The following is a 14,837-nucleotide window of genomic DNA, read 5'->3' as shown; positions in this document are numbered from 1 at the left end:
GTCCAAATTTGAGCACTAACCGTTCCCCGCCCACCCGCCACCTAAACCTGTTCCTCTTGAACTCTTCCAAGTTAATAGCAACTTGGTGGTTCCAGTCGGTCAGACTAGAAATCTGTCGGCTTTACTGTCGCGCCCGTCCCATAGCACAGCTCGCGACCCTGCGCACGCTCCATAGGTCTGACCCCTCTGTTGTCTGCGCCTCCATCCTGTGGTCTTGTCGCTCGGTCGTCATCGCCCCAAGCCTGCTCTCCACAGTTATCAGAGTAGTTTCCTTCAAACAAAAACCACATTGTCTTCCGATCCAAACCCTCTAAGTCTGTAGATGAAATAAGCTTCCCTCTCCTTTGTTGGATGAGTAGGTCTGAGAGCCAGTGTTCCCAAGGAGTAGTGGCCACGTTGGGTTTTCATCCCCTGACCACCACCCCCATGACCTCCTTTCCTACTCTGCTCCTGCCACAAGTAGGCAGAAAGCATTTCTGGGGAAGCTGTTGCATGTCTACCACCTGGTGTCCCACACAGGCACTTAATCAGTACACCTTAAGAAAATACTAGAGAGGAGACTGTAAGTTGAGGATTTTCATTCTCTTTCCACCCTGTCCCTTATTTCTCTAGACTGCTGATCTTGGACTTGATATCGGTGCCCAGGGAGAACCTCTAGGATATCGCCAGGATGGTATGTGTCTTAGATCTCTCTGTTAACTCTAGCACGTGCTAAGGTCAAAGGTGTACAGAACAGCTGGTTTGCTCCACAGGAAAACTAGGGGCTGCAATTAAAAGCCTGTTCTTTCATTCAGTGACGGTATCTTCAGTGCAGAGCAGCGCACTGAGCAGCAGGCTCACACCAACAACCACCTGATACGGTTGGACCTTGGCATGTAGTTCAGCACGTAGACTTAGGGTACGAGTTGGTCTGCTAACCGAAAGATGAGGTTTCTGTTGCCATGAAGATTTACCTCGTCAAAACTGCTCTGTCTTAGAGGTCGGGTTGCTGTGAGTCGGTAATGACTCACTGGCAGTGAGATTATTCAGAGTTTTCTGAGAAGTTAGTTCAGAGCTGAGTTGGTGGAAATGGAGGATAAAATAGACCACTAGAGCTAATACTTATTTAAATTTTAGTATCTGCTTTGCCTGATTCGTAAACTACTTAAAGCTCTTAAGCTTGTTACTTTGCTTAATAGACCAAGGCCAACCCTTTAAGATGGAACTGGCTAAGGTTTCACTTAAAGCAGTGTCTTGATATTCTGGCTACTTCTGTGAGTACCTGAGTGGGCGTCTCCTGCAGCTCTTCTTTATTGCCTGGATCTCAGGCACAAGGTAGATTGTTGTTCCTCCTCCTCCGCTGTCGCCAGGGTAAATGGAGAGCACTCAGTAGACTGATGATGTGACCAGAACATGCTCAGACTGTGGAGGCAAGAAAACAGTACTTGCTACATTCTGACAAATGTGATGCCCAGGTGTACCCCCAGCTCCCTGTTAACCTGGGTTTCTTCCTCACCTGACCTTTCTAGATCCCAGCTACCGCTCTTTCCACTCCGGTGGGTACGGCCAGGATGCCTTGGGTATGGACCCCATGATGGAGCATGAGATGGGCGGCCACCACCCAGGTGCTGACTACCCAGTTGATGGGCTACCAGATCTGGGGCATGCCCAGGACCTCATGGATGGGCTGCCTCCAGGTGACAGCAATCAGCTGGCCTGGTTTGATACTGACCTGTAAATCCTCCTTTAGGTAAGAAGTTAAAAAGCCAGTTTGGGTAAAATACTTTTACTCTGCCTACAGAACTTGAGAAAAGACTTGGCTGGTAGGGTAGGAGTGGTTTAGGCCTATTTGTAAATCTTCCACAAACAGATAATGTGCTTTGACGAGAGATGTCTTGGAACATTGGATTGTTCTCAGATTTCTTGTTGTTAAAAAAATGGTCATGTGTGAGAGCTATTAACTTTAATGTTTTTTGCCACAGCTTTTTCAACTTAATACTCAAACGAGTAACATTCGCTGTTTCAAACATTAATAGCAGCCTTTCTCTCTGTACAGCGGTATTGTCTGCACTTGCATTGTGATTGGCCTGTAGAGTTGCTGAGAGGGCTCGAGGGGGGGCTGGTATCTCAGAAAGTGCCTGACACACTAACAAGCGGAGTTTCCTATGGGAACCGTCGAAGTAAACTCTCTGTTCTGGTCCCTTTTGGTCGAGGAGTAACAGTACAAGTGGATTGGGGAGTGACTCAAGAAGTGAAGAATGCACACGAATGGATCACAGGATGGAATTGATCAAACCCTAGCCTTGCTTGTTAAAAAAAAAAAAACGGAGAATTTCTTTTTTTTAACTATCTGTAATGGTACTGACTTTGCTTGCTTTGAAGTAGCTTTTTAATTTCCCTTTTTAAATTTTTTTGCAGTAACTGTTAGTTTTTTAAGTCTCTTGTAGTGTTAAGTTATAGTGAATACTGCTACAGCAATTTCTAATTTTTAAGAATTGATTAATGGTGTAGAACACTAATTCATAATCACTAATTGTAATCGGAATAAAGTGTAACATTGTGTAGCCTTTTTTTGTATAAAATAGACACATAGAAATGGTCCAATTAGTTTCCTTTTTAATATGCTTAAAATAAGCAGGTGGATCTATTTCATGTTTTTGATCAAAAACTTTATTTGGGATATGTATGGGTAGGAGTCAGAGGTGTTATTTGGAACCTTGGTTTGGACCGTCGCCTTTTATCCCAAAGTTGTTGTACCCTGCTGTGATACAATTCTTCCAGAGACAATGCGGTGATGACAATGGTTCAGAATTAAACTTTTCATTCATTCGATTGTGTCACTTTTTGCGTTGTCAGTTTGGGAGGGTGTCAAGTTTACTCTCTCCAAGTTCATCTTGAGGAAAATGATGAGGTGGTCTCACCCTTCCAGACAGTTATTTGCCTTAGGTGACAGGTGCCCCCGTACATGTGCGGGACTTGACCCTGGTGATGGATTCGGGTTTGTGTGAGGAGACCTCAAGCTCCTTGAGGGTCTCCATTAGTCATCAGTGACTCAGCAGTGGTTCCCTGGGCCTGCTCTCGAAGGCCATTATTTGGCTCAAGTGACCAAAGGTCACCTCAGCTCAAAGGTATTTGGGTACTAGGCTCTGGGCAACATAGAAATAAAATGTCGCCAAATAGGCATAACTAACCCCCACGCAAAGCCCCTTTAAGATAGGTTTGTGTCATTTACAACAAATTAAGTACTTGCATTTTGTTAAACCACGTATTTGTACACACACGACTCACTTAGGGGGAATTCCCTTAACTCCACTTTGAACTGATCGTTAAAATGGGCACTTAACCCTATATCTAAACTATCCTGGTGGTAGGCCTGACGAGCATAATTCATCACTTAGGCACACTTAGTAGACCTGTTAAGACTTGTGGTTGGTTTTAAGAATGAAGGTGTTTAAAGAGTTTTTATAATTAACTTTGAAAACAGTTAACATTACAGCATCTGTTGGATAACCTTGAATTCAGCTTTCTGTGGAAAATCGACTTCATTCATTTGGGAAGCACTTTTTGTGATGGCTTACTGGTTTACAACGTAATCTGGTATGGGCAGTTGCAGTTTGTGCTTCTAGTACAGGGTAGCGGGCAAGGTTAACACAGGCTTTTTAATTAAGTTTTTAACACAGGGAACATCAGGGCATTTTTTTAAGGATATTTCTTTTAAACCACGAAACATTATCAGAGCTTTGTCCAAAATACAACATTCCACTTAAAGGCTTAATGTGGAAGTTAATCTGATTCAGCAAGAGGGATTCTGAAACATGTTTGGAAGTATAAAAGGCCAGCCCACTTGGGAAGGTGACAGGCTTACACTACCAGGTGTCAGACTTACCTGTAAAGCTAGAAGCCTGCAGACACTTTATGACAATGTCCACGAGAGGGATGCGGGCAGCGCCACACGTTTTGGAGGTAGCAGTGAGAAGGGAGGTTCTCATCAGAAAAGGCTCAACAGCTGGGTGGTCGGTCATCTGGGAAAAATGGAAACAGCCCCAGTAGATGCCAGATGTAAAAATAATTCAAAGTAAAAGGCAATGAAGAAACAACTTCGAAAAAAAGCAAACTGACTGCCATCCACGTGATTCCCACTCCTGGCGATTCTAGAGAAGTGCCCTGGGGTGTCTGTCGGTCATTCCAGGAGTGGGAGAAGCTTGGTCATCCTGATATGGGCTGATGGGTTTGAACGCACTACCCCACCAGGGCTCCTGTTATAAAAATGAGAATATCACAAACTCAAACGATCATCCACAAAGGGAACACATAAACCAACAGAGACACAATCTACGAAGAGCTCCTGTAAAACGATGAAACCGTGTTTAAATGGATCGTACACATGGATCTGTGTCTCACAGAATTCCCAAGAAATACTAAATGGTGCTTGATTCTCAGCAGTGACAAATGCAGACTAATTAATACCCAGTGAGTCGTCGTACACCTGTCAGGTTAGCTAAAGTTAAAAATTGCGATGACATCAAAGGAGACATAGGTGGTGTTGCAGTGAGACGAGTGCGCCAGCCCCACAAGGGCCTCAGCAATGTGGACAGCGGGCCACGGCAGGTCAGCCTGCCTGGGGTCGCAGCATGGTGAGGGAGGGGAGGGGAGGAAACCAGAAGCTGGCGCTGAAAGATGGACAGAACAGAAGCCTCGGACTTCACGATGGCTTGGCAGGGCGCCAGGGAACAGCCCACGTGACACCCGAGGTTGATGTTCCTGCAAGCGAGCGATCCCCGGTTGCAGTGCAGACCACAGCGCCACACCACTGAGGGGTGTGTCGCACTGAGCATGGGCAACTCACGCTTACCGTCGGGAGTTCATCTCCCTGCTTCATGACGGGGGGGGGGGGGGGACAGGATGCTGTCCAAGAGTGCAGTTACTGTAATGAGAAACGCTGAGCCGTGGGGGATCACATTCCCAATTCCAACAAGTGATAGAGGCGGGAGGGCACCGCTCAAAGACAGTACTGGCCACCTACATGTCTGGCCAGGAGGCCCTTCCAGCATGACTCCATTTCGCCTGTTAGAAGACAGCATGGGTCTTTGCACGTCGGACCACCAGTGAGCTGCAGCAAAGTGCTTCTGTGTTGGAGCAAATGTTGTACACATGCGGCTGTGATCCGGCCGTTTCAACCCCTGACGGAGCGAGGGTTGGGGAGAAAGAGGGTCTTGTTTGGATTACTCTAATAAAAACAATCTGAATGGTGCTGTCGGCTTGAGAAAGCCCAGAGCGGAGTTGAGTGAGTGCAGTGCTCTCTCGTCGCATCTGTTAGGCAACAGCCTTTCTTTGCTCAGAGCAGATCAGCCGCCTAAATGCCAGTGAGCCTAGGAGGGGCTGCTGAGAAAGTGATTTCCCCTTGATTGCTCCTCATCCTCAGTGGTGCCCCTGGAGCCACGCCCCTCCCACACGGGGGAGTGGCAGTCCTCAGTAGAGGCTAGGGAAGGCCAGCCTAGCTCTCAGGCTGGGGCTGCATTACCGGGGGATGCGGTGGACGGAAGAACACTGGTCAAGTTTCAGAGCAATGGTTCTCTCTCCCGAAGGGCGCAGTGCTGTGCCTTAGGGTACTTCACGAACCATGGCCCATGGTCCTGGAGAGAGATCCAACTTGAGGGTTACCGGAGCAGCTAGAAAGAAGAGCAGGGACAAGAACCCAGGGCCATGCTGCCATGTGGCCCTGTACTGACTGGAAGTCCAAGTAGTCTGTTGCATCATGTGTGCATGGGGTCCTCGACCAAGGAACCCATGATGGGAAACACATCTACAGAATTCACATAAGATTTCTTGTTTCAACACAATCGCCAGTAATACAACCGCAATCAATAACAGGGCACGTGATCTGTGCCCTGAAGATTGGGGTGCGTAGAAGGTGTATGGCTTTTTTACTAAGACTAGAAATAAAATGCAAAAAGATAGAAATCAACAGTTCTCAATGTGGTCCAGGTTAATTCTCCTCTAAAATACTGCATACGTAAGAATTTAAAAGCCACCAGTTCATGTTTTTTAAGGCAGTATTTACATTGTAAAAAATGAAACTCATTGAATAGTCTGAGACATTTTTATAAAACTGATTTGCGATTCTGACATCAAGTGTCCCTCATTATCTACATAAAAAGTGGCACCCCGCCTCACACTTGTACATGGAGGGGCTTGAATTAAAGTTTGCGAATACATCATTTTATTTCAATGGCTCCCACAGACTTTATGTAGCCCCTTCGTCTCCAAATTTAGAAGCAATTAGGGTGTTACCAATTGCACAATATTCCTTAAATCATTACAACTCTTGTGAAGGCATGCTAATTAATGAGCCACAAATGGAAATAACCCCAAAACAGGGAATAATGCTTTCTTACATAAGAATACCAGGCTTTAGCAGCACACAAGAGGAACGGCCCAAAAATCAATCTGCTATCAATTCTTTCTGCAACTTGCATGTAAGTAACAAGTAAGTGAAAGTACTTTCCATATTGTAGTGCATGACTGATCCACCTCCCAAGCAGGTGTGTCGAGCTCCGATGACTGCAGTATCATAAACTTGTAGGTATTGTTTCAGGGACCTGGGGTGGCCCTGGGGCTCTGATGAGGCACCCACATGCTCTCTGACAGTTTTAAGTTGGGGGGTGGGGGTTGTTGGGCTCTTGAGAGCAGGGGCTTGATGGCACAAGTTAACAAACACTTGTTTTAAAGTACCGCTTCCAGATCTGGGCCCTCTATCCCAAGAGGTCAGACGGCAGTTTGACTCTGTGCATCCCAACGCTCAGCATGCACATAACACCCATTTAGTGGAGCACTTGGCAGCTGGAGGTGGGTGTGGGGGCAGCGCTAGAAAGCTGCGCCCTGATACAATCTCTGAAACACCTTGTTGAACAAAATGGGCCAGGAGCAGAATGTGCAGCTGCTGGCATTTGGACTTTGTTGAAGTGTATAGGTGGGGGCAGAGTAACAAGGGGGTGTTAGAGTCTAGCTATGAAAACACAGGCCTGGATAGGTATAACCCTGGGCCCTTTGGGAAGGCGATGGGCAGGGAGGGGCTAGCTCTAGGGGCCTGGGGGGGTCACTTTCTGCTATCTTCTGATGTCGAGTCCTTTTATCATACTCATAAGTTGAACATTACTGATGCAAAATACGTTATTAAGCAACCCAAGGGATGCATTTGCACCCCCTCTTGCCCACCACAGTCTCAATGTAAAGCCCTAGATGAGAGGCCTGAGGTGGGGGACAACGCATGAAGTCGATGCCAACTCAGGCAGGGTAAAACTGCCGCTGGTGGGTTTCCCATACTCGCTCTACAGGAGTTCTAGGGGCGCCTGGTGGCTTCGAACTGGTGACTGCAGTTAGCAGCCCAATGTGTAACCTCTACACCATGGGCTCCTAACTAAAGTGGGGGAGATATAACTCAAACTCAGGAAAAGCTGGTGCCACGGGCTACCTCCCCAGAGCCTCCTGTGGCTGACCTTGCGCATGCTACAAGGACCACACCATTGCTCCTTGCTAACCCCTCCGCCCCACCCTGCCCCCTCAACCTCCATACAGTTCTGAAGCCTTTTCTTTGGTCCCTCCCCATCTCACTTTCATTCCTGAGCCCCCTACTTCAGTGCTTCTGGAAATCTTGTAGGAGTGGATTCTTTCCATACTGTATTTTCGTGGCCGCCCATGAGGTAGGGCGAAGCATTTTGCTCTAAGTGGAAGCAGGAATGACCCACTTTGGATGTCTATTACTCACCTCTGATGAAGGCCTGAACCGCCCAGAGCCCTGCGTCTCCACGTTAGAAATGGTCAATGCCTGCCCTCCCTGAGTCTTCATAGCACTGGCGGGAGGACTGTCGGAGCTAATGGGATAGATGTGAAAAGTTAGATGTGTTGCTATGTGCCCACAATGATTGCCGGCTGCCCTCAGGCCAGCTGTGGCCAGAATCTCACCAAATGGCCCTCCACGGATGGACATCTACTCACCTAGGCTACCAATGGGGCCTGTGGATTGTGGCAGGAGAAAACGGAGGCCCCTGATAGCTACTCACCTGGACCCTTCCAGAGGCCTGTGCTTCCTTCCCCTGCACCTCCACCAGTCACCAACCATCCCTCCCTCCATGCATGTACCCACCCATCCATCCCAGGGGAAGCTCTGCTTCCAGAGGAAACAGCTGACTGTGGTGAGAGGACCAGGGGCACCCAGGAGCCTGAGCCAGTAGGGATCCAACAGAGGCCTTGGCCTCCTTCCCAGCCAGCTGGCTCACACAGCCTTCTCTGGGTGCACAGAGCCAGAGCTTCTACACCCTACATAGACTGCCTTCCCCTCCCAAGGACAGCCCACGCCAGGGTCTGAGATTAAACACGCGGAGCATTGGTATCCTGGGCAGGGTGTCAGCCTGACTGGGCTGTCATTCCCTTGTCCCTTTGCCTCTGCAGAGAAGCCTGTTTTCTATACAGGAGGCTGCTGCGTGGATAGAAAGAACCCTACCTGGAGGTGGGTAGCTGGGAGGGGGGAGTGCCCACAAAGCTAGCCTAGCCCGTTTATTCTGCAGATGAGGAAATGAGGCCTGAGAGAGGCCCAGAGAGGGCTTCCAGTAGCTCCATCCAAGACAACCCTGCCCCCTCCCATCACCCCACCACCACTCCCCCACCCGATACTTCCATAGTGCCCACCACTTAGCTCTACCTAGGGATGCCTGAGGCAAAGGTGTGAGGGAGCATGAGGATGGAGCTGGAGAGGTTCCAGGGGCAAAGGGGGACTTGGTAGAAGGGGGAAGAGGTAGACAAGCCCCCTCCAACCCCACTGCCCTGAAAAGCCAGCCATCCCTTTTAGGCAGATTCTTAAGGACCTGTGCCTTCCAGTTCTCCCCAGAATTCCTGGAATTAGTTCCTCCCCAAAGGAAAGGAGCAGGTTGGGATCCTGGGAGGAAGACAGGCTCCAGCTAGCTCCGGAGCCAGGCACAGCAGCCAGGGGAGCGTTCCTGCCTGATCCTGCCTCCCAGATTCTCCCCAGAGAGGCTCACACAACTCCAGACGGGCCCAGGAATGCGGCGCCTTGTCCTTGGAGGCCTGAGGCCCACCCAGAGCGTGCCGACCTGGGCTTCTCAGGGGCACCCACCAGACCCAGAAAGGGCGCTCTCAAGCCCAGGGGGAGCCAGAGTGCCTCAGCCGGAAGGTTCTGGGTCAGCAGACTTTATTAAGAGTCCAGAATACAGCTGAGGTTCGGAGCCAGCTTCACCAGTGCTGGGGGGTTAGGAGTCTCAGGGTGAGTCTGTGCCTACTGTCTTCTCCCTTGGTGCCCTGCAGCGTGAAGGATTTCCAAGGCCAAGGAGGCAACTGCATGGTCGGCCGACTCTCTGAGAGAAAAATCAAAGGAGAAAGGAGCTTGTCAGTCATCTCTTGGGGGGCGGGGGAACTCATTTGCATGTGCACGGCTGAAGAAGCCGGGTCTCCCTTCAGCTGAAATGGGAAGCATCCCTTGCAACACTGAAGCAGGAGACCCAGGTTCCCGAGCCCGTAAGTGAGAACCCCTCACTACTACATCCCGGTCCCCAAGCGGGCCTCAATCTCCGGCCCTGTTCACCATGCAGGGCGCATCAGACCACCAGTAGCCAGAGCCCAGCTCCTGCCTGGACAGGCAGGGCCTGTCTCCACCACCGCCTCCTGCTGCTCCGGCCGTCAGCCAGGAACTCGGGGCTTAGCCTTCCAGGTGTGCATGTGCACCTCAGAGCTTCAAGGAGACACTGGCAGCGGGCAGATGTGCCCGAACAGCCGTGGGGAGTCGTTCCGGGGTGGCTGCTCACCCAAACCTGGGAGATTCAAGTGCTCCTAGATGTGCCTTGGGGGAAAGGCTTGTCATCGGCTGTGGAAAAATCAGTCATCGAGTGGAACAAGTCAGTGACAACAGTTGGATGAGACCACTGTGGAATGAAGTCCAGAGAACGTTTTCACACACAAAGGAACACTGATGGCTACGGAGGGGTGGGGGGCTGACTCATACTCCTAGCGACACGACAGGGCAGAACTGTCCTTGTGGGTGTCCAAAGCTGAAACTCTTTATAGGAGTAGAAAGCCTCCATCTTTCTCCCTTAGAGCGGCTGGTGGCTTTGAACTGCCCACCTTGTGGTTAGCAGCCCAATATGTAACCGACTATGCCACCAGGGCACCTGGCTGTAGAGTAGACACAGGTTCACTTGGGTGAAGGGAAAGGCAACCTACAGTAAGAGGGAGGTGGGCAGAAAGGATGGAGGCGGGAAGGCCCTGGAAGAGTCTGGGAGTGATGCTCCACCCTGTCGTATCCACAGCCCCGCAATAGCAGGGATCTATGAGAAGCTGTTTGGGTAGGCACCTGGGCTGGACAGGTGTGGGTGGGAGAGTGAGGCGACACCTTCTGATATGGATCTAGTAGAAAGATGATATGTGTACACGTAGCCAAACACCTGGAGAGAATGAGTCACTGGCCTAAGGGCTCAGGATCGTAGTCTCAGTGGACGGACGGACGGACGGACAGACTGACGCCACCGATAGGCCTAACACTGTCCGCAGAGACAATGTTCTGCATCCTCCTCGGGGAGCAGAGGCTGGATTTCTAAGTCTGGGCAGCCGTCTAAGTGGCACCGGTGGGCTCTTCCCCGTGCAGAGGGAAACAGAGTGAATGAAATGGGAAGAAGACACAGGAAACCATGCATCCAGGTGCTGGGTTTGTGGGCACATGCACATCAGGCTCCACAGCCTTGAGACCAGGAGAGCAGGATGGTGCCCAGCCACCACACCCAACTGCTCAGAAAGGGATCAGATGGAGGAGGAGAAAATAGGGAACCAAACTCAAAAGTATAAAAAAGACCAGGCTTACTGGTGGAACCTTTGGGCCCCCAAGACTGGCCCTTGCTCACCCTTTGGGTCTGGACATGAACTCACCCCCTGGAGGACCACAAGGGAGCCTTGACCCACAGTTCCCCAAAGGGTTAGGAAAGGAGGGGGCATGGAGACAGGAAACAAACATGGGGAGTAACAGGGACACGTGACGTCACATGGTGGGCGCTACACTCCATGAGGAAACAAAGTAGGCATGCACTGCCGAGTGGAAAATTGGCCTGCTTTGTAAACCTTCGCCCAATTCACACTCAAAAGGAAAGAAAAGAAAAATGAAAACGAGCCACTGCAAGCTCGGGAGCACAGGTCTACGCTGATCCCGCAGGAGCGGGCCAGGAGCTGCCGTCAACCCCACGGGCCGCTGGTTGGTGGGTTCGCTGCACCAAAGACAGATGTGCAGATAGCAGTGCCTGGAAGCATAAGGTTAGCTTGTGACACTCACTCTCAACTACAAAGACTCAGAGTCGCTGCCAAATAAACGGGGGCGGCGGGGCGGGGGGCATGCTACATAACAGACTGGATTGTGGCCAGAGATGGTGGTGTGCATTCCTGTCTGCTCATCAAAGGCTCTGCTTGATCTCGCTGAGTCCAGGCTCATCTGGGGGGTCGGGCTGCCTGTCCCGCCCACCAGGGCCGTCCCAGGGGACACGGTGACCAAGAACACTCCTGTCCATCTGTTCTGTCTGGGTCATCTGAACAAAGCCTGCCGGCGACACCAGGAGTGGCAAGCTGTCCACCTGACACCAGTTCTGCCTGGTGTGGGTGCCGTGGCAGCGCCTGGGGTGGGTGCAGGAGAGACCGCCTGCCTCATGAGACACTGGGCCTTCTTCTTTTACACACTGGGTTCAGAGCAGCTTTGCAAGCTTTGGCCTAACAGGCAAACTGGGGCCCCTGCTTGATGTGGAGCAAGAGGGCCCTTCTACTAGTTTTCAAGGCAGCTTTCCCCGTCCCCGTCCCCCCCCCCCCCCACACACACACACACCACGTCAGCACAGATCTGCTCAGGCTGTTTGGGCAAGGCCAGGGGTTTCTGAGGATGGATGCTGAGTGCTATTTGGAAGCCTTACGCCATGAGTAGCCCCCAAGGGTGAGGAAGGGGCCTTCTAAATAGATAATAGACTCAGCTCAATTGTAAGAAGGCAAACAGCCCATTTGAACCATGGCCAGAGGGTTTGAGTACGCAACTCTCCGGGTGGAGGGCCAGTGGGCTCGTAAAAAGCGGTCAACACCATTACATTAGGAGTGAGGGGAGCACAGGGACACGCCCCTTCATCCTCACCAGGATAAGGGCCCTCTGAGACAACACAAGACCCATGAGCAAGAGCCGTGCTGCTGGTGGGAACCCACAGAAACGCAGCCGCTGTGGGAGAGTCTGGCAGTTGTTGAAGACGGCGATCAAGGGATGACCATGCGACCTAGGCAGCCCACGTCAGAGGACTCCGACAGATACGGGCACACGACAGCGAGTGATGTCCACCAATCGATGAAGGGGTGAACAGCGCGGGACAGCCACACACTGCAGTTTACTCTGCCAGGAAGGAAAAGGAAGTCCTTCTGCAGGCTAGGCCCCGGTGGACCTCGAAATCCTTATAGGAAGAGGAGCCGGTCAGATACAAAAGGACACACGTCGATGACACACCTCCAAAACAAAAACAATGAAACCAAACCCACTGCCATCAAGTGACCCATGCTCTCACGGTGACCCTGCAGGGCGGGGGAGAACTGCCCCTGTGTGTTTCCGGGGCCGTAACTCTTTACAGGAGTAGAAAGCCTCCCCCTTCTCCCACAAAGGGGCTGGGGGGGGGGCTTGAACTGCTGACCTCAAAGTCAGTAGCTCCAGGCATCACCCCTATGCATGGAGCCAGAGTCAGCGAATTCACCAAAACAGCAAAGTGGACTACAGGTAGATCACCAGGGCTAAGGGGCAAGAGGTGGGCAAATGTGGCTTAAGGTGCACAGAGGTACTGTTTGGGGTGACGAGCAAATGTTGGAACCAACAGGAATGGCAGCTGTACAACACTGTGTATATGATCAATGCCCTTGACCCCCACACTGAACAAGGGCAAAGATGCTAGTTGTGTGTGTGTGTGTGTGTGTGTGTGTGTATGCCCCCAAATATATATTTATATACCTGGCAAATAGACTATGTCCCTTATTCTCACTAGTTAATTCCAATGTCAAATTTGTGCAGTCAGAATATTAATCGAACGCTAACAAAATACATAATATATAGTGTACACACATATGTTTACGTGCTATCCCCACACACATATCTTGTTTTAGGCTTGAAAACTGAAGGTACCAAGAAACACTGCCATCTCTGTGAGTCTTACACACGCAGGGAAACTCAGTCCATGAGGGAACACCTGGGCGCAGGAAGGTAGGTTGGGAGGGGTCTCTGTGGCAATAATGGGCTAGAAGGAAGTGGCCTTAAGAGTGGAAATGTAGGTGGGGAGGAGGAGGGAAGTAGGGAATTGGTGTGACCCTGTGTGGCAGTTATACCATTTCCAATCAATTTAAGGAAGGGGTGGGGTCTGGCCTGTCAATCAAGTCGCAGTTTAATGACCACATTTGGAGGCATGAAGGAGATCTATAGCTCACTGGAGGCCAGATGCGCACTCTGTCTGCTACACATTCCTGTTGACAAGCCACATGGAGCTACACTGATGGAGCCAGAGCCCTGGAGCTGGAGGAGCCACATGGAGACCCATGCCAGCCTAATGCTTCCACCAACAACTGGATCCACAAGACCTTCCACCCACTGGCCTGTGATCTTCTTGCACTCAGTGTCATTGCATGTGTTGCGTGAGTAGAAAGAGGAATTTATAGACTGGTATCGGACAGATGGGCTAATATCGGGCTGATGGCCTGGATCTGGACTGGGACGGGATGTTGTCTTAATATACAATTACTCTTTATAGAAAGCTCTTCCTTGTACACATGTGAGCCTCCCTGGATCGGTTTCTCTAGTCGACCTGCACTTACGTGGCTGTGGTGCCCAGCTGCTCCAGGGTCCGCAGGAGCCCGCTTGCATGCTTGAGGTTCTCTAGGAGCTTGTCGTTGGAAGTGACCTGCAAGGGAGAGAGGAAAGTGCGGACGGTCAGCTGGCCTGCTCTGCTCATGGCTGTTGTGTCTCCGGCACCCTGTGTCTCAGGCCCATGTGCCCGAGGCACAGAGAAGATGCTTTGACGGCAGCCCCCAGGGCCACCCCTCAAGACACTGTGGGGCTAAGATGAGGCTGGTGGCCCTCAGAAGGAGACACGAGGCAGCCCTTTGAAGCTGGGTCACTCAGGAGTGTCCATTCCAGAACCCTAGACTTTTCAAGGTCAAACAAAACAATATTGATAGTGCCAGGACCCTGTGGGTCAGGCTCATCATTGAAACCTGGGGCTCTGAGTGACCAAGTTCAGCCATCCCTCTCAGGTGGGCAGAAGGACTCAGCTGTGGGTGTCTGGAAGAGATCGGGGGAACCTGGAGAAGGTGCAGAGACAAAACCAGGGCACTGGGCCCCGGGAAGCTTGCCTAAGTTAATCGCTGCGGTCCGGAGAGCAGCAAGGGTGATGGGAGGCCATCCTGACTCTCCGTTGCTGATTTTCAGACTCTGGGACTCCCGTGGCTGGGAGGAGTGGGGCAGAGTATTGGCCTGAGTGAGGCTTTCGGAGGGCCCCATCAAACAAATCCAAGGCTTGCGGGTGGAGAAGAGAAGCCATAGGAACGAACCTTTGATTCTGGTGGCCCTGTTGAGCCTTGTGGAGAACAAATGGTTCAATGCTCAGCTGTTAGCCCAAAGAGAGGCTGTTTGAACACGCCCCCCTCCCCCCCACATCAAGGTCACAGCCAAGGAAACCCTCTGGGGCAGTTCTTCTCAGTGAGATCTCTCTCGGGTGTTAAAATCAACTTCAAGGCACCTAACAACAAAGACCCAAACCCATGGTGCCCGGGTTGATTCCCACTCCATCGGCCTCCATGCCATC

General features: G+C 51.1%; 2 protein-coding genes across 8 annotated transcripts in view; one reads left to right on the top strand and one right to left on the bottom strand.

The window, feature by feature from the left end:
- CTNNB1 (catenin beta 1) overlaps nt 1-2,811 on the top strand; it is a 41,440-nt gene extending 38,629 nt beyond the window's left edge. For 2 of the 3 annotated variants that reach the window (XM_075556012.1, XM_075556013.1), the window contains exons 14-15: nt 613-673; nt 1,509-2,811. In XM_075556012.1, coding sequence (XP_075412127.1) covers nt 613-673; nt 1,509-1,717 — 270 coding nt within the window. In that variant the 3' untranslated portion in view covers nt 1,718-2,811. The remainder of the gene's footprint in view (nt 1-612; nt 674-1,508) is intronic. The other variant, XM_075556014.1, reaches the window with a different exon arrangement.
- Nucleotides 2,812-9,178: 6,367 nt separating this feature from the next.
- ULK4 (unc-51 like kinase 4) overlaps nt 9,179-14,837 on the bottom strand; it is a 600,065-nt gene continuing 594,406 nt past the window's right edge. For all 5 annotated transcript variants that reach the window (XM_075556008.1, XM_075556007.1, XM_075556009.1 and 2 more), the window contains 2 exons: nt 13,849-13,934; nt 9,179-9,347 (listed from right to left, as the gene is read on the bottom strand). In XM_075556008.1, the coding sequence (XP_075412123.1) occupies nt 9,269-9,347; nt 13,849-13,934 (165 nt within the window). In that variant the 3' untranslated portion in view covers nt 9,179-9,268. The remainder of the gene's footprint in view (nt 9,348-13,848; nt 13,935-14,837) is intronic.

This window comes from Tenrec ecaudatus, chromosome 8 (assembly GCF_050624435.1).
Source record: "Tenrec ecaudatus isolate mTenEca1 chromosome 8, mTenEca1.hap1, whole genome shotgun sequence".
Classification (NCBI taxonomy): domain Eukaryota; kingdom Metazoa; phylum Chordata; class Mammalia; order Afrosoricida; family Tenrecidae; genus Tenrec; species Tenrec ecaudatus.
The sequence above is the reverse complement of the archived record's forward strand: the minus strand, read 5'-3'. Positions and strand labels throughout refer to the sequence as shown.